At 52.9% G+C, this 19,955-nt stretch overlaps 1 protein-coding gene across 1 annotated transcript in view; it reads left to right on the forward strand.

Annotated features, from left to right (window-relative positions):
- The first annotated feature begins 2,442 nt into the window (after window positions 1–2,442).
- CNGB1 (cyclic nucleotide gated channel beta 1) overlaps window positions 2,443–19,955 on the forward strand; it is a 111,862-nt gene continuing 94,349 nt past the window's right edge. Inside the window, exons 1-12 of the mRNA XM_011938876.1 lie at window positions 2,443–2,495; window positions 6,246–6,412; window positions 8,996–9,053; window positions 9,340–9,412; window positions 10,448–10,538; window positions 10,640–10,670; window positions 10,900–10,945; window positions 12,577–12,652; window positions 12,954–13,002; window positions 13,441–13,618; window positions 15,244–15,319; window positions 16,396–16,432. Coding sequence (XP_011794266.1) covers window positions 6,254–6,412; window positions 8,996–9,053; window positions 9,340–9,412; window positions 10,448–10,538; window positions 10,640–10,670; window positions 10,900–10,945; window positions 12,577–12,652; window positions 12,954–13,002; window positions 13,441–13,618; window positions 15,244–15,319; window positions 16,396–16,432 — 874 coding nt within the window. The 5' untranslated portion in view covers window positions 2,443–2,495; window positions 6,246–6,253. The remainder of the gene's footprint in view (window positions 2,496–6,245; window positions 6,413–8,995; window positions 9,054–9,339; window positions 9,413–10,447; window positions 10,539–10,639; window positions 10,671–10,899; window positions 10,946–12,576; window positions 12,653–12,953; window positions 13,003–13,440; window positions 13,619–15,243; window positions 15,320–16,395; window positions 16,433–19,955) is intronic.

The following is a 19,955-nucleotide window of genomic DNA, read 5'->3' on the forward strand; positions in this document are numbered from 1 at the left end:
CACACACGCACGCACTCACACACACACAGAGTCACATTTCAACCTGGCTGTCTCTCAGACTTTTTTTTTTCTTTTTTCTTAGGCTGGAATACATTGGTATGGTCTTGGCTCACTGCAACCTCCACCCACCGGGTTCAGGCAATTCTCCTGCCACAGCCTCCAGAGTAGCTGGGATTATAGGCACCTGCCACCATGCCTGACTAATTTTTGTATTTTTAGTAGAGACAGAGTTTTGCCTGTCTCTACCATGTTGGCCAGGCTGGTCTCGAACTCCTGACCTCAGGTGATCCACCTGCCTCGGCCTCCCAAAGTACTAGGATTATAGGCATGAGTCACTGCGCCCAGCCTCTCTCAGACATCTTAACAAAGCAGTGCTCATTATCTTCCCCCAAAAATTCTTCCTCCAAACTTCCAGCCCCAGGCTTCTTCTTTTCAGTACATGTGTAAACCAGCCTGGGGTGGTTTACTGGTTCACTCACTAAACCAGCCACCCAGTTGCCCAGGATGAGCCCCTCCATGCCCCCCTTTTTCCTCCCCCTTTCCTTCTCCTATCTGTACTCCCACCAGCATAGTTGAAGCCCCATCATCCCTCCCGTCAGGCTGCAGGCAAGGGTGAATGTCACCTGTGCTACCCGCAGGCCCAGGCAGAGCAGAAGGGCTTGCTGCTGTTCCCTGGGAAGGAGCTCTGACCCCTGCAGCCTGGCATATTTGTAGGGAAGGGTCAGGGAGTACCTTGAGCTTTACTACTGGGGTCTGCCCTTGCTGGCAGAAAGAACTTTCTTCTGCATCACTTGCCTTGTGGAGATTGCATTATCAGAGGTCTTGAAGCCCAGCACTGGAGGGGAAGCCAGGGTTCATCCAGTCGCCAATCGGCTTGTCCCTCTGCAGCCTCCTGACCAGTTTCCTGTTTCCGTGCTTGTCTGCTACACCGAGCCACACAGATCATGCCCAGCCCCTGTTCAAAACCATCATCTAAAACTACACTCCTTCCTGTGGCCTACAGGCCTCACAACATCTGCCCCTGCCCCCTGTCAACCTCATCTCCCACCACTCTCCCCTGCACCCACTAAGCTCCAGGCTCCCAGGGCCCCATTCTGCTCCTCAAGGCTCATTCCAGCCTCAGAACCTTTCTCGTTGCAGTGTCCCTGGTCTGGAGCACCATTCACCCAGCTCTTTTCACAGCTGAGTCTTTCTTGCTTTTCATGGCTCAGCTCAAATATACATCTACCTCATCATAGGGGCCTGCCTACCTACCCCCACTGCCCTCCACAACACACGCTTCTGCCCTGTTTCTTTTATGGCACTTAGCATAATTTGCAATATTCTTTATTTGTCAGTAATCTCCTCCATTGGAATGTAAGCTCCATGAGGACAGAGCCTATGTCTGTCTTGCTCAGTGTGCCAAGGCTGACACACCGCCAGGCACAAAGGAAGAGCTCTAGGCCAGGTGCAGTGGCTCACATCTGTAATCCCAATACTATGAGAGGCTGAAGCAGGAGGATTGCTTGCATTCAGGAGTTTGAGACCAGCCTGGGCAACATAGCGAGACCCTTGTCTCTAAAAAAAAATAAAAAATTAGCCTGGCATGGCAGCACACATGAGTAGTCTACTACTCAGGAGGCTGAGGTGGGAGGATCACTTAGCCTGAGAGGTTGAGACTGCAATGAGCCATGATCCCACCACTGCACTTAGCCTGAGTGACAGAGAGAGACCGTGGCTTAAAAAAAAAAAAAAAAAGAAAGAAAGAAAGAAAAAGAAAGGAAAGGAGGAACTCTAGAAATGGTTTAGATAAAGTCAAGTCCTGCCCCTTTGCCAAATATCCCTCAGGGCCACCACACTGAGCCCCTCTTCCTTGGGCCCTGTCCCCTTGTGCCCTCTCCTCCTAGATCTCTGTATCCCTTCTAGTGTCCAGCCTCAGTTCACAGTGCAGGTCAGATGCCTCAGTCATCTGCCAGGTCTTGGATTCATCCTCAAGGCCTAGCCCTGGGACACAGCCTTTCTGGCAGAGCCTAAGGCAGGGAAGCCAGAAAGAATCTGCCTGCGTCCTGGCCTGGGGACTGGAGAGTTGGGATACGCCTCTTGCCACGGCTGAGTGGGAGCTGACAAGCCCCTGCCACCTTGAAGAGTCTCCAGGCATCACATGGGAACGCCAAGCTGTTATTCTCCCATCAGCCACTCTGTGTCTTGGCCAAGGTGTGTGGGAAGCCAGGCCCCTGGTAACCCGGGCAGGTCCCCTGGCAACCCATGGTGCTCCAAACCTGGGCCTTGCAGGGGCCCTTCCCTGGGGCCCACATCCTTGCTGGACCCTGGGAGTTGGGGGGTGCTGCTGGTTTCCTGGGCATCAACAGCCTCTTTTCTCCCCTGCCCCCATTCAGCGCCTGCTAATCCTTTGCACACGGCCCAGCTACTGCCAATTAATCTTCCTTGTGTCTGAGGGGCCAGCTACTAGTGGCAACGAGAAGGCAATTCCTGGCTGGCGGTTGGCATCTGAGCAGGTAACTCAGGATGAGGTGGAGGCTCGGTGGGACCCCGAGGGGATCCCCATGTTCTCCCTCTAGAAAGGCATTTAGGCAGGACCAAACTGGCGTGGTGGGAAACCTGCGGCTTCCCTCTCTCTGGAGGAGCTCAGACTTTAGCGTGTAGCAGAATTTTCAGGAGAGCTTGTGCAATGCAAATTCCTAGGTCCTCCAGGAGCGCTTGGGGGACCTAGGAATCTGTATTTTCACCAGCTCTCCAGAAGATTCTGGAAGTACTGGTGGTGCAACACCATAGCTCCCCGAGCTGCCACTCGTGGGCCCCCTTCCCACCTGAACCTCCCTCATCAAAGTGCGGTCAGCAGGAACACCGGGGAAAGATGGGAGGGACCTGCAAAAATTCTCATTTAGGAGGAAAAAGAAAAATGGGGGATCAGGGAGGCTTTCTTAGTCATTTCCAGAAGGTTTAGAAATGCAAGCCAGAATTGCTGCCTGCCGGGAAGGGTCTACAGGCCTGGCCCACAGAAGAGGCCAACGCTCGGCAAATGCCACGACCACCTGGGAATAGATGTGGGGCAGCTGGAATCGGGCAGACCTGAGTGTAAACTCAGCTTGGCCACTGCTGGCTGTGCTGCTTCAGGCGATTCTGTTGACCTTTCTGTGCTACATAATGAAAATTCTTATTTTACTGAGTGCAGGGGCGGGGCGTGGTGGTAAGAGCGAGGATAAGTATGATTGTGAGTAGAATGCACTTAGCTCAGCCCTGGCTCTCGGGGCTGCCTGTGGCTGGCTGGGGTCAGTGAAATCTGCCATCCCAACATGTGAACTCTGGCAGTCCAGACTTGGGAAAACATTGTGTCTGCACCCCCACCTTCAGGGAAATGGAAGACCAGAGGAGTCATGTCTGCCCCAAGTTCACTTTTTGGGAGGCTCAGCCAGCAATCTGACACTTAGATCTCTGTTCCCACCATGGCCTCTCATGGGAGAGGCTGGGCTGCTGATGCCAGAGCGGGAACAGAGGTCAGGGCTGTAAGTAGAGGGCAGGCAGCATAGCCGCGGGCTCTTGGGAGCTGGGCTTGGGGGTAAGGATCCTGGGCCTGGGCTGCCCTCTTTAGCTGGGGCAAGGGTCCCTGGCAGAAAGGGGCATACAGACACTCTGCCAAAGCCTGGGTTGCCCATGGCTGGGAGAGGGGTGGGGCACACTCATGTGGGACAAGAGCACATCTAGGCCTGGGAGTCAGCACACACTAACCTGCACACTGCCCACTGGCCAGGTCATCCTGCAGGGGTTCGGTCATAAGGGCTGGGGCTCCCCATTCCCCAAAGAGAAATCAACCAGAAACAACCTGTATAAGGTAGGACTGAAATAACACAGTAAACCATGAAAAAAGGCTTACCTGGCATTCTATCTTTTTATTCTATCTTTTTCTTTCTTTTTTTAAAATATAGCACTATAAGCATTTTATTTTATTTTTGAGACAGGGTCTCACTCTGTCGGCCAGGCTGGTGTGCAATGGCGAGATCTTGGCTGACTGCAACCTCCACCTTTTGGGTTCCAGTGATTCTTGTGCCTTAGCCTCCTGAGTAACTGGTACTACAGGCACGTGCCACCATGCTGGGCTAACTTTTTGTATTTTGGGTAGAGATAGGGTTTCCTCATGTTGCCCAGGCTGGTCTTGAAATCCTGAGCTCAAGCCATCTGCCTGCCTCAGTCTCCCAAAGTGCTGGGATTACAGATGTGAGCCACCACGCCCAGCCTTTTTCTTTTTTTGGAGAAGGAGTCTCACTCTGTCACCCAGGCTGAGTGCAGTGGTGCAATCTCCGCTCACTGCAACTTCTATCTCCTGGGTTCAGGTGATTCTCCTGCCTCAGCCTCCGGAGTAGCTGGGATTACAGGCACGCACCACCACACCCAGCTAATTTTTGTATTTTTAGTGGAGATGGGGTTTCACCATGTTGACTAGGCTGGTCTCAAACTCCTGACCTCAGGTGATCTGCCTGCCTTGGCCTCCCAAAGTTCTGGGATTACAGGAGTGAGCCACCACGCCAGGCCCATTTTCTTTTTCTTTGTTTGAGACAGGATCTTGCTTTGTTACCCAGGCAGAAGTGCAGTGGCATGGTCACTGAAGCCTCGACCCCCTGCCTCAGCCTCCTGAGTAGCTGGGACTACAGGTACATACCACCACAGCAAGATTTTTTTTTTTTTTAATAGAGATACGGTCTTGCTATGTTGCCCATGGTGGTCTTGAACTCCCGAGCTCAAGTGATCCTCCCATCTTGGCCTGCCAAAGTTGCTGGGATCACAGGCATGAGCCACTGCACCCAGCCCATTTTATCTTAAAAATTAAAAAAAATGATGACCATAGGTTAATTTTATCTTAAAACAGATTTTCCACTCATGTATTACTCATAATGAATATTTTTACTTATAATGAGATTATGCAGTACATGCATATTACACAATTAATGTTTTCATTTGATACCATGTAACAGTCATAGCCAACATTTATTAAGCCGTCGGCATGTGCCAATCACTGTTCTGAGTATGTTCCACTTATTATTATTATTATTATTATTATTATTGAGACAGGATCTCACTCTGTCACCCAGGCTGGAGTGCAGTGGCACTATCTTGGCTCACTGCAACCTCCACCTCCTGGGTTCAAGCGATTCTTGTGCCTCCGCCTACTGAGTAGCTGGGATTACAGGTGCCCGCCACCAGGCCCAACTAATTTTTGTGTTTCCAGTAGACATGGGGCTTCCCCATGTTGGCTAAGCTGGTCTGGAACTCCTGGCCACAAGTGATCCACCCACCTCGGCCTCCCAAAGTGCTGGGATTATAGGTGAAAGCCACTGCGCTTGGCCTGAGTATGTTACACTTATCAGTTCATTTTATCCTCACAATTAACCCATGAGGTAGGTACTATTAATATCTCTATTTTACCGACAAGCAAACTGAGGCACAGAGACATTAAGTGATCTGCTCATGACTTGTCTTCAGAGCAGGCACATCTTCTTGCTAGCTTGGTTAGACTGCTTCTTCCTTTTTAATGCCCCTGTAATAGTCCATTATCGGATATAGTGTAACTTATTTAATACATGCCTCTCTTAGAGATGAACATTTAGGTACATATAAGTACTTTTCAATAACCAGTCTCCTCTTGATGAATATTTGGGTGTTTTTCATTTTTGCTATAACAACCAGCTTCTTTGTACACATATATTTATGGCCTTGAGTAATTCTATAAGGTAAATACCTAGAGATAAAATTGCAGAAATATATATGCACACATATATCTGTGTATATATGTAATATATATGTGTATATGTATATCAAATATATATGTGTGTATATATATTTTATATTTTTTGAGACAGGGTCTCACTCTGTTGCGCAGGCTGGAGTATAGTGGTGCATTATGACTCACTGCTGCCTCGACCTCCTAGGCTCAAATGATCCTCCCACCTCAGCCTCCTGAGTAGCTGGGACTACAGGAGTGAGCCACTACACCTGGCTAATTTAAAAAATATTTTGTAGAGATGAGGGTCTCGCTATCTTGCCCAGGCTGATCTCAAACTCCTGGGTTCAAGCAATCGGTCCACCTCAGCCTCCCAAATTGCTGGGATTACAGGTGTGAGCCACCGCACGCAGCCGAAATATTTTTAAAGTTGATAAAGCAAAAGGAAATGTACAACTCACAAGAGTGGTCCATAAGTGGCGGGAGCAACTGTGAGTGCTCCAGGGAGGGCTAAGGACACTGTCTCCTACAGGTGTCAGGATGTTGGGCTGGGTCCAGAGGGTGCTGCCTCAGCCCCCAGGAACCCCTGGGAAGACCAAGATGCAGGAGGAAGAGAAAGTGGAACCAGAGCCAGAGCTGGAGGCGGAGGTGGAACCAGAGCCAAACCCCGAGGAGGCTGAGACAGAGTCCGAGTCCATGGTGAGAGGTGGAGGGAGGAGGGGCAGGCCGGCCTTGCTGCTCAGGGTCTTCCCAGTTTGGGCCACCTGCTCTCCAGGGACCTTCTACAGCAGAAAAGGTTAGCATCAGAAGGACAAGTGGGGGTCACAGGGTCCCACACTTGTTCAAATGAGGAAACTCAGGTTCAGACAGTGGATAGGGCTGGCCCAAGGCTAGCATTTTCTGTAAAAGGCTAGATAGTAAATATTTTAGGCTTTGTGGGTGATGCTATCTCTGTTAATTACTCAATTCTGCTATTATAGTGTGAAAACAGTTACAGGTAGTGCATGAATGAATGAGCATAGCTGGGTTCCAATACAATTTCATTTATAAAAACAAGCAATAGCCTAGATTTGGCCCACAGGCCGTATTTTGCTAACCTCTAGAGTTCAGAACAGAGCCACTCACAGGAGCCAGTCCATGAACTGTTTATTACTAGTCCATGATGATTAAGCAGTTTGTACCAGAATGTAAATCTACTCTGTAGCTAAGTACACTGATTAGTTTAGTTGCTATTTATTTTGTACCAAGACTTTCTCAGTGAAGGAAGCAGTGCATTGATAAACATTCTGGTGCAAACTGCTTAATCATCATGGACCACTGACAATTTGCAGACTGGCATGGATCCATGGGCCACACTGTGGAGTATTTCTCCAGAACTTTTCCTCTGCAACCCATCCATTCAGGAGGTGGATGACAACTAATTCAGCAGCTCAATTCGACAGATTTGATTGAGCTTCTAATTGATGCCAGGCCCTGTGCTCAGTGCTGAAAGCATAAAGATGAATAGGCATTGCCCCGGGGGGTCAGCAGACAAGAGCCCAGCCAGTTCATTCTGCCAAGAGATACAGATGGGGAGGAGGGAACGTGGTGAGCCCCAACATTGGCCTCAGCTCTCCCTTTCTTGGGGAGCCAGATAAGTGTGTCAGACCAAACTGTGGGAGATCAGAAGAGGGAGAGTCATCTTCACTTTGGAGATTGGCGGCTGATGGGGGAGAGCTTTTTAGACGCAGCGGATGGAGCAGAATCTTAACCCAGGGAGATGGAGATGCTGGGCATTCCTGGCAGAGGAAAGGCTGTTACTAGAGAAGGGCAGGATGTGTTTAGGAAACAGGTATAGCGTGTATGTATGCATGTGTATATGTTGCATGTATATACACGTATATGTCATATATGTGTAGTGTGCTCTTGGTATGTTTGTGTCTGCACATATGTGTTTGCAAATTGGGTGTGCATGACAATGTATGTGAACATATATGTACATGAATGCATGTGTATGTGTTTGCACATATGTTTATGTGCACATGTATTAGTATGTCTGTGGTTCCATGTGCTTTTGTGACATGCTAGTGTGTATGTGTATGTGTCTACATATTTCTGAGTATGTGAGTGTACTCATGTATTTCTATGTGTATGCATGTTTGTGTATCTGTGACTGTGTCATGTGTATGTGTCTATACGCATATTTGCCTGTCTCCACATGTGTATATATACATATTTTGTGTCTGTGCATGGATGTTCGTGTATGTTTAGATGCAGAAATCTGTGTGTATGTGCATATCCGTATGCACATGCTTGTGTGTATTTGCAAATACGCAAGTGTGTGACTGAGCATATGTGTGTATACACATATTTCTGCACTTGTAATCATATGCAATGTACCTATGCATATGTGCATGTTGTGTGTCTCTACACCAGCAGGCATATGCATATGTGTATCTGTATGCATGCATGTGTGTATATGCATGTTTGCATATGACTGTATGAACATATATGTGTTGGGGCATGTATGCATATGTACATACACATGTATATGTACATATGTTTCTGCCTGTACATGTGTGCACATGCACTTATTTTTGTGTCTGCACATGTGTGTATATATGCATGTTGGTATTTGTGTGTCACTGTATGTATGCACATGTATGTGTACATACGCTCATATTGTATGTCTGTTCATGTATGTATGTGAATGAGAGTGAGTATGCACACATTTGTGTGTCTGTGTATGTGTGTGCATGTATGTTTGTTTGTACATACACATATGTGCATGTCGTAGCAGGAGGTGTGGCTGCAGAGGCAGGTGAAAGGCAGATAGCGGAGACCAAACTCCACCTGGCTACTAGGGAGGAATGGAAAGTTTGGGCCAGAAGGAGAGGGAGCGCCCTGGTGGGGGATGAGGGGCGTGGGCTCCTCCCATCTCCCTCTTCCCCCCAGCCTGCCTCAAGACTTCATAACTATCTCTAAATGGTCCTCTCCCCTCTCAGGCCACTGAAGTGGGGCTGCCTCCTGGGGATATTGTAGGCCTGGGAGGCTGGGAGGCTACCTTGGACCTTGGGGGCTGTGAGGGCCCCCAGCCCCAGATGAGGGGTCCCTGGGGCTAGGAGGAAGGGAGTATCCCAGGTGGAAAGTAAGGCCACCAGGATTTACAGAGACGATGCTGAGGAAAGAGTTGTTTGGGTCTTTTGTGGGGCAGGGATCCCTTGAAGGAGAATCAGGGGCTGCCCCTGTCCAAACCAGACTGGTCTCACCTAGGGCTTACCTGGTCGTGTTCGAACCCTCTAGCCCCCGGAAGAGTCATTCAAGGAGGAGGAAGTGGCTGTGGCGGACCCAAGTCCTCAGGGTGAGTGAGAGTGCGGAAGCCCAGGCTGGCAGGGCAGGGGGGCCGGCATTCTCCCCTTGGAGCCTCACAGAGCCCACGAGGTTGGCAGACCCATTTCGCAGATAAGGAAACTGAGGCTCAGAGAAGCTAAGGGTGGGCTCCCAGAGACTTCAGTTGAGCTGAGCTGGAGCCTGGCTTTCTGACCCCTTGGGGGCTCCCTCTGCTTCCCTGACTTGATCTCCCCAAGCAGGGTAGAAATGGGCCTCTCTGAGGCCCTAGATCTGAAGGATGAGAGATTCTTTTCCAGAGACCAAGGAGGCTGCCCTTACTTCCGCCATATCCCTCCAGACCCAGGGCGCTGAGAGTTCTGAAATGAACAGGTACTCTACCACCCTCCCCTCTCTTCAGGGCCAACCTGCCCCTGACTCCCCTCCCAGCTAGGGAGCCCTAGGGATGGGGGGTGGATGAGTACTGCCCTCAGCTCTGCTGTCATTCTGGGGAAAGCCCTGGGACATCCTGGGAATTGGCTGAAGTGAGCTTCAGGTGGAGGGTGGGCTCTCCCAAAGTAAGCCTGAAGCTCCCAGTTTGTAATTTCTGCTGGAAATCCAGAGTCATGCGTTCATCTCCATTCACCCCATTCATTCATTCCTTCACTCATTCATTCATTCGACTGCTGGCTCCTTGAGGGCAGGGCAATGTGACCAAAAGAAACAGTGGGTCAGAGCTGCATAGTGAGCGCCCCTGTACAGGGGGCTGGACGTTTCTCAGTGCTCGGGTGAGATGCAGGCCCAAGGGGGTCAGAACTTCTGCTTTTCCCAGAGAAGCCAGAAATCCAGGCTTTTGCATGGAATCTCCCAGTTGGTTCAGACATTTCAGACCATGATGCTTGGGGCCTGAGCATGGCTGGGGCTGGGCTGGCCTCAGGCAGGGAGGCTGTGACCTTCACATTTAGGCTGCTCAGCCTCTGTCACAGCATTACACCGGCAGCAAACCTTGGCCCTTCGGGAGCATGATGTGTGCTCAGAGCAGGACAGTGGGAGGCAGGAGGAGAGGAAAGTCAGCTGCTCTGTCCTAAGCATCCATGGGGGTGGACTCCGAATGGCACCCGGGCTGCCTGGCCTCATGAAGCAGCAGCATCCCCCATTTTCCAGAGAAGCACATGGAGTTTCTTGGGGAGGAGATGGGTCTGAATTCTCACAGTGGGGAGACAGTGGTTTAGAATTCAAGCCAAGTTCTTTCGGACACTGGACTTGCCTTGGGCCAGTGATACATGCAGGTACTTTCCAATAACCACACCACACACATACAGATGACAGTGACACTCAGGGACGGGGACTCACCTAGTGTCTTGGGCCTCGAGCGCCTCATCGAGCTAGGGGAAGTTGACAGCAGGCTGGTGTCTCTGTCCATCGCAGTCCCAGCCGCAGGGTGCTGACCTGGCTCATGAAGGGCGTGGAGAAGGTGATCCCACAGCCTGTCCATAGCGTCATGGAGGACCCGGATCAGGTACTGCTGGGGCTGGAGGCTAAAGGGGCTGGGTCGGAGAGGGGCTGTGGGGGGGCTGCCCTTGGGCTCCCTGCCCATGTCTATCTGTCTATCCCTGGCAGATCCTGGGGCACGGCAGCACCGGGGACACAGGTAAGACCAAGGGGCAGGATGGCTTTTCAGCAGCGGGGCTGAGGGGCTGAGGGGTTGCTGGGATGGGCCCTGCCCCTTGGGAGCCTCTGCCCAGGCCAGATCTTCTCATCTGATCGACCCTGAGTTCGAACCTGGGATTGAGTTGGGCTCTCGGTGCCCACTCCAGGCTGCCCAGGGGGCTGGGGCAGGTCTGCTGCTGACTGCCTTTCTATATTTTCTGACCCTGCAGGGTGCACAGATGAACCCAATGAGGCCCTCAAGGCCCAATACATGAGGTGAGTCCCTATCCCTGAGTGTCACTGTCGTCTGTATGTATGTGGTGGGAGGAACAGGGCCTTGAGTTCAGGAGCAGGGTCTGTTACCACCTCAGGGTATGACCTTGGACGTGCCTCCCGTCTCCTCTGGGCCTGTTTCCAGCCATAGAATGGGGACAGTGGACCGTGTGCTGCTCATAGTTTGTGGCAGAAGGTCCCTGGGTGCACCCAGGGATGACTGAGAGGTCCCTGGGCGGGGCCACCCTCTGAGAATAGGGAGGGGCAGGGATGAGCTCCTCACAGGTGGGCTTCATGTAAGTAGGCTCCGTGTGGAGCCTGGAAGCAGGGCTTGGCTCGCTGTGGGGGACATCAGGGTGCCCAGGCTGGCCTCAGTGTCCGACTTCTCAGAGCTGACTCAGGGAGGGGTGGCTGCCCCATCAGTAAGGGTGGCAGGCTGGCGACGGGACTCTGGCAAAGAGGGGAGCCAGGGAGCTCCGAGAAGGGGCCCTGCTCAGTTGCAACTGCCTCTTCCTTGCAGGCGTTTAGGCCCTGTGTGGCCAGTTCCTCCAGGTTTTCAAGAGAAGCTAGAAATCTAGCTTTTTATGTAAAACCCTCAAATTTTAGTCAAGAAGTTTTCAGGACACTGTAGACTTCCGAAGTAAGCTTGAAGCTCCCAGTTTGTAATTTCTGCTGGAAATCCAGAGACATGCATTCATCTCCATTCACCCCATTCACCCCATTCATTCATTCCTTCACTCATTCATTCATTAGACTGCTGGCTCCTTGAGGGCAGGGGCTTTTGTCCTGGTCACTACTGAACCCTTGGTGCCCAGCACAGCACCTGCCAGAGTGAGGACTCAGCACACATGGGACAAATGAATGAACACACGTATATATAATCACACCATTCATTCATTCATTCATTCATTCCTTGCTGTAGCCTGCTCTCTGTGTCTTTTGGTCCTCTACTTCCTTCTGAGATGTACGCTGCTGATTCCTGAGACCATGAAAGCAATTTAGGGTGAGGGTACCTAGAGGACTCACCAGCCTTCTTTTGGGCCATACTTGGGGGAACCGGTTGTCCTGGGAACATGGTGCTTCTCTGAAGAGAGTGGGGCTCCCCAGAGGCCAGACGGAATTGGGATCCAACCCTTGACCTTAGGACCAGCCACATAATTAATTTGTGGGGACCCAGGCAAATGCAATTGCAGGCCCCTTAAAATTTTTTTTTAATGTTTTCAGACTGTGACAGCAGAGTATGAAACCAAAACCAGGTCCTTCTAAGCCTAAGGCCTTGTGTGGTGGCACAGGTCACACTCCCGTGCAGCCAGCCAGCCCTGTCTGTTCCAGCACAGGGAGCCCCCAGGGCTGCACTCAGGTCCTCAAGCGGCTCTTGCCTCTCCCCTGATGCCCCAGGAGGCCACGGTGGTGGTTCCAGAGCCTGGTCCAGCCCTGGCTCAGAATTGGAGTGTGGCAGGATTTCCCCACCCCCTTGGGGCCCTTTGAGAGTTTCCAGGACAAGGCCCCCACTACGCAGAGCAGCGGTGGAGGCCACGGAAGGGCTGGTTGGGGCCTGGCCCCGCGGTGGGCTGTTCGGTAGTGCACTGACCCATTCCCTCAGGGTGCTCTGCTGACCACTGTCCCCTCCACAGGCCCGGGTCACGGCTGCTCCTGTGGCTGGAGCAGAATCTGGAGAGAGTGCTTCCTCAGCCCCCCAAATCCTCCGAGGTGAGCCAAGGAAGGGAGGGGCAGGGAGTTGAGTATATGGGGGGGTTTATGGGGCCCCAGGAGGGCCTGTCTCCTCTAGCAGGCTGTCCCCACCCCCCTGGAACTCAGGAGAGGGCGATGCCCCCCTTGGAGAGTCCTTGATGGGGAGGAGTGACTGCGAGAGGTGGCGGGGATTCAGGAGGAGAGACCCCCCCAACCCCCCCACTCACCAGCCTTGGGCCAGTGCACAGCTGGTAGTGGGGTTGGGGAAGTGCACAGAGCTTGCTGTGGCCCATGACCTTGTGCCCTGTTTGTCACCCAGGTCTGGAGAGATGAGTCTGCAGTTGCTACAGGTGCTGCCTCGGACCCAGGTACAGGGAGGGGAGCTCGGGAGGGGGCTGCCTGGGATGGTCACGGGCTGGGCTCAGGGGTCAACTGGGTCCTGGAGAATCCCCCGGAGGCCCTGGAGAATCCCCCGGAGGCCCTTAGCCCCCACCCAGACTAGGACGGGGTTCAGGGCTTGCCAGGAGCAGACTGTTGTAGGGGACATCAGAATCCCCTCCCCAGTCCAGACTGGGAAGCCAGAGTCCTGGAAGAGACGTGTGGGTCTTGGATAAGTCCCTTCCCCTCCCTGGGCCTCAGTTCCCTCGTCTGTCTGGTCTGTTTGAGGATAGGAATGGGTGAAGTGGTCCCAAAGGGCTCCCCATTCAGTCCTGTTAGTGTCTTGAATCTGGTCCCTGTGCCCTTGAGGGGTTGGAGGAAGCCCTCAAGGGATGGCGTCTCTAGCTCCTGCTTTTCCCGCTGCTTAGTGCCTCCAGGACGCCCCCAGGATACAGGGCCCAAGCTGCAGGCCCAGGAGAGCACCCCCCTGCCCACGCCCGTCCCCCTGCAGTCCAAGGAGGAACCCAAGGAGGTGCCAGCTCCAGAGCCCCAGCCTAGCTCCCAGGCCCAGGCCTCCTCCCTGCCACCACCCAGGGACCCTGCCAGGTGAGCCACCCTCAATGCAGCGCCTCCCACCAGGGAGCAGGATGAGTACCTTGTCCCTGCCCAACACCCAACCACCAGGAAACCTGGAAGAAAATTCAACTGGATGTGTGCAGACCCCTTCCCAAGGCAGCCACATCAGCTTCGTGCCCTTTCCCACATTTCTATCCATGTCCAAGCTTTCAAGCTTTGGGTACTTTTTTTTTTCTTCAACACACACCTGACAGGAGCAAACTATACATACTCTTCTGCACTTTACTTTTTTTTTTTGAGACTGAGTCTTGCTCTGTCTCCCAGGCTGGAATGCAGTGGCACAATCTCGGCTCACTGCAACTTCTGCCTCCCAGGTTCAAGCTATTCTCCTGCCTCAGCCTCCTGAGTAGCTGGGATTACAGGTGCAGGGCACCATACCGGCTAACTTTTGTATTTTTAGTAGAGATGGGGTTTCACTGTGTTGCCCAGGCTGGTCTAGAACTCTTGACCTCAAGCAGTCTGACCACCTCGGCCTCCCAAAGTGCTGAGATTACAGGCATGAGTCAACCCATCTGGCTTGCTTCTTTTTTTTTTTTCTTAACCTGAAAAATGTGTCTTAGAGGCGGTTTTATCCACACAGGTCTTACTGCATTCTTTCTTTGACAGCTGCATTAAATGGATGCACCAGTTTTTATTTAACCACTCAGTGGACATTTACATTTGTTTTCACTCTTTTGCCACAATCAATAGCCCGTGCATGCATCATTGGGTTCACGCACAAGTGAATCTAGAGGATAAATCAGTGGAAATGGAGTTCCTGGGCCAGAGGATACATGTATTTAAAATGGGATACAGGCTGGGTGCAGTGGCTCATGCCTGTAATCCAAGTACTTTGGGAAGCTGTGGCAGCAGGAGTTTGAGACCAGCCTGGGCAACATAGCAAGACTCCATCTCTACAAAAAATTAAAAAAAAAAAAAAAAACAGCTGGGCATGACGGCATGTGCCTGTAGTCCCAGCTGCTCAGGAGGCTGAGACGGGAGTGAGCTATGATCACACCAGCCTGGGCCACCAAGTCAAGAAAGAAAGAAGGAAGAACAAAAAGAAGGGAAGGAAGGAAGGAGGGAAGGAAATCAGGACAGGTGTTGCCACTTTCCATGTGTGAGATACCCAAAATGCACTCCCTTCCGGGGATGGGTGGGAGGGTTGGGGGAGCCTGAGCTACCTGGTGGGGCCTGAACAGTAGCCAGAAGCTCACTTAGGGAGGGTGGAGGGAGGGAGAAATGGTTTTCAGGCTGGAAACCTGGGCTCTGGCTCCTGGCAGGCTCTGCCTTTTGGCAGTGGCCTATGCCATCACAAGACCCCTGCTGAGAAGGGAAGGAGCCTGTTGCAGGCCCAAGAGCCTCTTGCATCCCTGCGGGTGGGAGGGTTGGGGGAGCCTGAGCTACCTGGTGGGGCCTGAACAGTAGCCAGAAGCTCACTTAGGGAGGGTGGAGGGAGGGGGAAATGGTTTTCAGGCTGGAAACCTGGGCTCTGGCTCCTGGCAGTCTCTGCCTTTTGGCAGGCTTGTTTTCTGCCTTGGGAATGAGCTGACTTTGGTCTCAGTTTCCCCACGACCCTTCCCACCTGGACACAGCACACTCTCTCCCACCCGCAGGCTGGCGGCTTGGGTCGTGCACAGGCTGGAGATGGCTTTGCCGCAGCCAGTGCTACATGGGAGGATAGGGGAACAGGTCAGTGCTGGGCGCATGAAGTGGGGGGCCTTGGTGGGAGGGGTCTTGGGAACTCGGGTAAGGAGCAGGATGGTTGGCCTGTGTCCCTGGGGTGTGAAGGCACAGCAGGAAGAAGGGACCCTGTGGCAGAAGCCCAGCTCCCCCAGCCTTCCTGTCTGCATGGCCCACATTCATTCCACCCACTCTGAGGCACAATGGCCACAGGGCTGAGACGTGGTGGCCCAGCCCCTCCTGCCAGGAGTTCACAGTCGGTGGGGGGGAGGTCCTTCCATGGGGGAGCAGAGGGGACATGGGGCACAGAAGTGGAGCCTCCTGGGAGCATCAAGGAAGGCTTCCCAGTGGAGGTGGCCTCCAAGCATTTGCAAAAGTCCAGAGATACCCAGATTCTGGGAAGAAGTAAGGCTCACAGGAGCTGGCAGACCTTATGTGCATTCCTGATAGCCTAGGGCTCCAACATGAGTGGCCAGGGAGAGCACTCATGTGCCTGTCACCCGTTCTTCTCCTTCCTTATGAACCAGGAACCTGGCCCTTTTTTCTTGGGTGCAATTGAACGTCTTTATAGAAGCACCTGGAACTGGGAGGTGGGAAGCCTAATCTCTCTCCTGGCTGTGTGGCCTCCGCCCTGGCCCTCAGAACCTCAGTTGTCCCAGCTGACCAATGGTCAGTTGTTTACAGAACTCTTTACCTGCATTTTCATACCCAGGGCTGTGAGAATGGAGGTAAAGAGTTCTGTAAACAAAGCTGTCTAGGCCCCAGAGACAGGAAGGCCTGGCCAGGTCCTGGGTCTTTGTGTTACTCAAGGGCTCGGCCTGGCTCTTCTGAGCAGGTGCCGCTGCTGTGGCTGTCTGGGGTCGCCCCCACCTTGCTTCACTTGAGCCAAGTCTCGAGCTCTCAAAGCCCCCTCCCCCCACCTCAGATCTTTCATTGGCCCTGGGCACAGTGTGACTCTCTTCTCCATCCCATGGTACAACTAAGGCTTGGAGAGGTGGGTCAAGGTCACCTTGAAGGGTGGCTGAAACGGGGAGGCTGGTGAAGAGGCCATGGCAGGATTTTCCCTTTTTTCTCTCTCCATGCAGGAGCCTGACTCCCCTGGGATATGTGATGTGCAGACCAGTAAGTGACACATTACTGGGTCCCCATGTGCATATTAGGAAGGGTTGCTTGATGTCCTTGGGTCTGACTGTATGTGGGCAATGGGGCTGTCCCTGGCCAGACCTGGACTCACACAGGGGGCAGTTAGGGTCTCCTGAGCTGGAGCTGAGAGAGCCCTGTGCTCTGCAGGCCCTACCTCTGTTCAGCCTGGCCAGGTAGCCAGAGCCTGGCCCAGAGCCAGATGGTGGCTGGAGGCCCCGGGAGCCTGGTGTCCAGCTTCTCTCTGGAGCAAACAGTCTTGGGGCTAAGTCAGATGAGCTCTCCTTCCTGCTGGTAATGTCCAGAGAGCTTCCCCCATCCCCTGGCAGTTGGGCAAATGGGTTTGGCCAAGCTGAATGGAGAGGGGTGGGGTCTCACTGGAGGAATCAGTCCCCACAGCTTCCAGCTCCCTTGAGCTGGAGGGGTCCCTGTCACCTGCGGCTGGGTTGGGGAGGCATGTGATGCCCTTTATCCCAGCCCTGAGCCAGGAATCGGGGACAGAGGACTGAGACCAGTCCCGAGCCAGGAATCGGGGACAGAGGGCTGAGACCAGGAAGGAGCTGGAGGCAGGATCTGTTCTTTCTTCACTTCATGGCCTCCAGAGAGGCATGTGGTGAACAGGCATTCATTCATCCATCCATCCATTCATTCATTCAGTACATAGTTAAGGATAGCCTACTATGTGCCAGGCCTGTGATGGGTTCTAGTTGTGAGCAGAGCTCAGGGGCTGTGGGTGGTGGCGTCCCCTGTTCCATCCTGGACACAAGCCCTCCAACCACAGGCCTCAGGGTGTGCCAGGGCTCTGAGCTCTGCCCTGTGTCTGCAAGGCTGTGTCCAGCCCCGTGTCTGCAAGGCTGTGTCCAGCCCCAGCCCCACTAGGCCGATGGTGGTCTCCATGAGTGCCCTGAAGCTGGGGGTGGCCGCTGTGGCCTGGAGCACACACTGGCCAGTGCACTGTGGAGCTCAGGTCTGATGGAGAGGCATGGGGGGCGTTAGGGTTGATGGTAATCATGGCGATGACATGAGGAGAGCTGGCCTGTCTCAAAGCAGAGCATACGCAGTCTCTCATGAAAGCTCATGGCCAATCTGGGGTAACAGAGCAGAGACCCTCATGGCTGTTGGGGCAGGCAGGGGGCAGAGCTCAGAGAACCAAAAGCACCTGCCCAAGGTCACAGAGCAAATCAAGTCCACCTGGCCTGGCAGCCTCCGCTTAAAGGAACTAAAAACATTTCCTTGGGGGCAGAGAGCCTCCAGAGGGTCTGCATCTGAGGATGGAGCACCGGAACCCTCTTCTCTTCCCCTCTGGAAGGAGGCGGGATTCTCTGCCAGCTGTGGCCAGGGCCTCCCTGTAATGTCTGGAGCATGTGGGTTATGGGTGGACGCTGGGTGGCCGTGTGGGCAGGCTCATGGGGACAGGGCGGGGAGCTGGCTTGGTTTCCTTTTCCAGGGCTGTCGTAACAGATGTGTACACACTGGGCGGCTTAGAACAACAGACACTGATTCTCCCACCATTCAGCAGCCAGAAGCCCAGGGTCAAGGCTTTGGCAGGGTCGGCTCCTCCTGGGACTCTGAGCGAGACATGCCCGTGCCGCTCTCCTTGCTCCTGCTGGCCACTCGTGGTCCTTGGCGAACCTTGGCTTCTGGCTGTCCTCCAGTTCCCGCCTCCGTCTCTACACACCTTTACCTCTGTGTCTGTGTGTGTCAAGCCTCCCTCTCCGTTCTTTTAAAAGGACATCAGTCATTGGATTTAGGGCCCACCCTAAATCCGGGATGATCTCACTTTGAGATCCTTAACTTAATCACGCCTGCAAAGAAGCTATTTCCAAATAAGGTCACATTCACAGGCAATGGGGTTAGGACTTGGAATTATCTTTTTGGGAGACACTATTCCACTCACGTCCCATGTCATGGGGAGACTCTCAGGGGCTGGGGGTTATGTGTCCCCTGCCCTTCCCATTCATTCACTCATCCACTCACTCACTCACTCATTCCTTCCACCTGTCCACCCAGCCACCCACCCTGTCTTCTCCTTTGTTTCAGGGGTGATGGGAGCTGGAGGTCTCTGAAATAAGGGAGAAGGGAATCTGGGAGAGCTCAGATGGACACACGGATGGAAGGAAAGAAGGATGCCCTGAAGAGAAGACCTTCCGGGGGGAGGTGGCCACTGACACCCCACCCTATTTGAACAGCGAACCCCTCCCTGTCCACACACTCCCAGGCAGGACAAGGGGAGCCAGCGTCACCTGCACCAGCCCCAGAGCCTCCCAGACCAGAACAAGGGGAAGGCCAGCCATGGGCAGCCTGCAAGATTTAGGCTAGACAGCAGGACTTACCCCCAGAGGGCTGTGGAAAAGCCCCATAGCTGGGCGTGGTGGTTCACGCCTGTAATCCCAGCACTTTGGGAGGCTGAGGCAGGAGGATTGCTTGAGCCCGGAAGTTCGAGACCACCATGGGCAACACAGTGAGACCCTGTCTCTAAAAAACCTTTTTTTAATTAATAAATTAAAAAGCCCCATGGAGGGAGGACTCAGTATTGAGCATCTCTTTAAGAGGATGCATGCACAGCTCCCAGTGTGGTACCTGGCACAGTCAGCACCTCGACAAGATACAGTTTTTCCCAGAAGAGGTTTCTCCTAGGCCTGGCCACACTCTCTCCTTCCAAGGCTTGGGGACGCCAGTGAGCAGCAACAAACATTTTTGTTAACATTAAAAGAGCATAAATGAGCACATCAAACCTGTGATTGCATGATATTATTGCTGAGGATAAAGCTAAAAGAAAGGTTTAGATTTTAAAAGTGGGTGGACTGAATAGCCCTGGGCTATTGGGTTGCAGGAGGGGAGGAATTAGCCAGGGCTCCTGAGCTGGGGATCCTGGCTTCCAGCTGGCCCACATGTGTCTTTGTTAGGGCCATGGAGTGATTTTAAAAATTAGAATTGATTGCCGACATTTAAAAATCAGGTAGCTTTACATGAAAAAATCTGGCTTCTCTCGAAAACTGGGTAGACCTGGCTGTAATGGGCCCACACTGTGCTTGTGAGGACAGTCTGGGTAGTTGCTGGCACCTGAAGGCAGGTGGCACCTGCCCCTTCATTTGTATACATCATCACGCTGGCTGGGCAGGCCTTTGGATTCGAGATCCCTGAGGTCTCAAACTGGTGATGAGGTGGGGCAATCCCAGTAGAGGAAATAAAGTGTGGTATACAGGAGAGTGGTGGGACTTCAGCTAATGTGGAGCCCAGCATTCTTAACGCGGAAGATAAAACTAGAGAAGTTGGGGCCTCACTCTAGGAGACTAGGCTGTAGGCAATGGGGAGTCATTGAAGGTGATTAAGCAGGGGAGTGACTTCAGAAAGATTACTCTGAGGCTGAACAAGCATTGGAGACAGGGAGAGCAATCAAAGCAGAGACCCTTCCAAAGCACCTGGGGCCAACTATGAAGAACGTCCTACCCCAGACTTTGTGATTCAAGAGTACTGGGAGCCGGGAATCTGGTTCTGTTTTTTT

This window comes from Colobus angolensis, unplaced genomic scaffold (genome assembly GCF_000951035.1).
Source record: "Colobus angolensis palliatus isolate OR3802 unplaced genomic scaffold, Cang.pa_1.0 Scaffold178, whole genome shotgun sequence".
Taxonomy (NCBI): Eukaryota; Metazoa; Chordata; class Mammalia; order Primates; family Cercopithecidae; genus Colobus; species Colobus angolensis.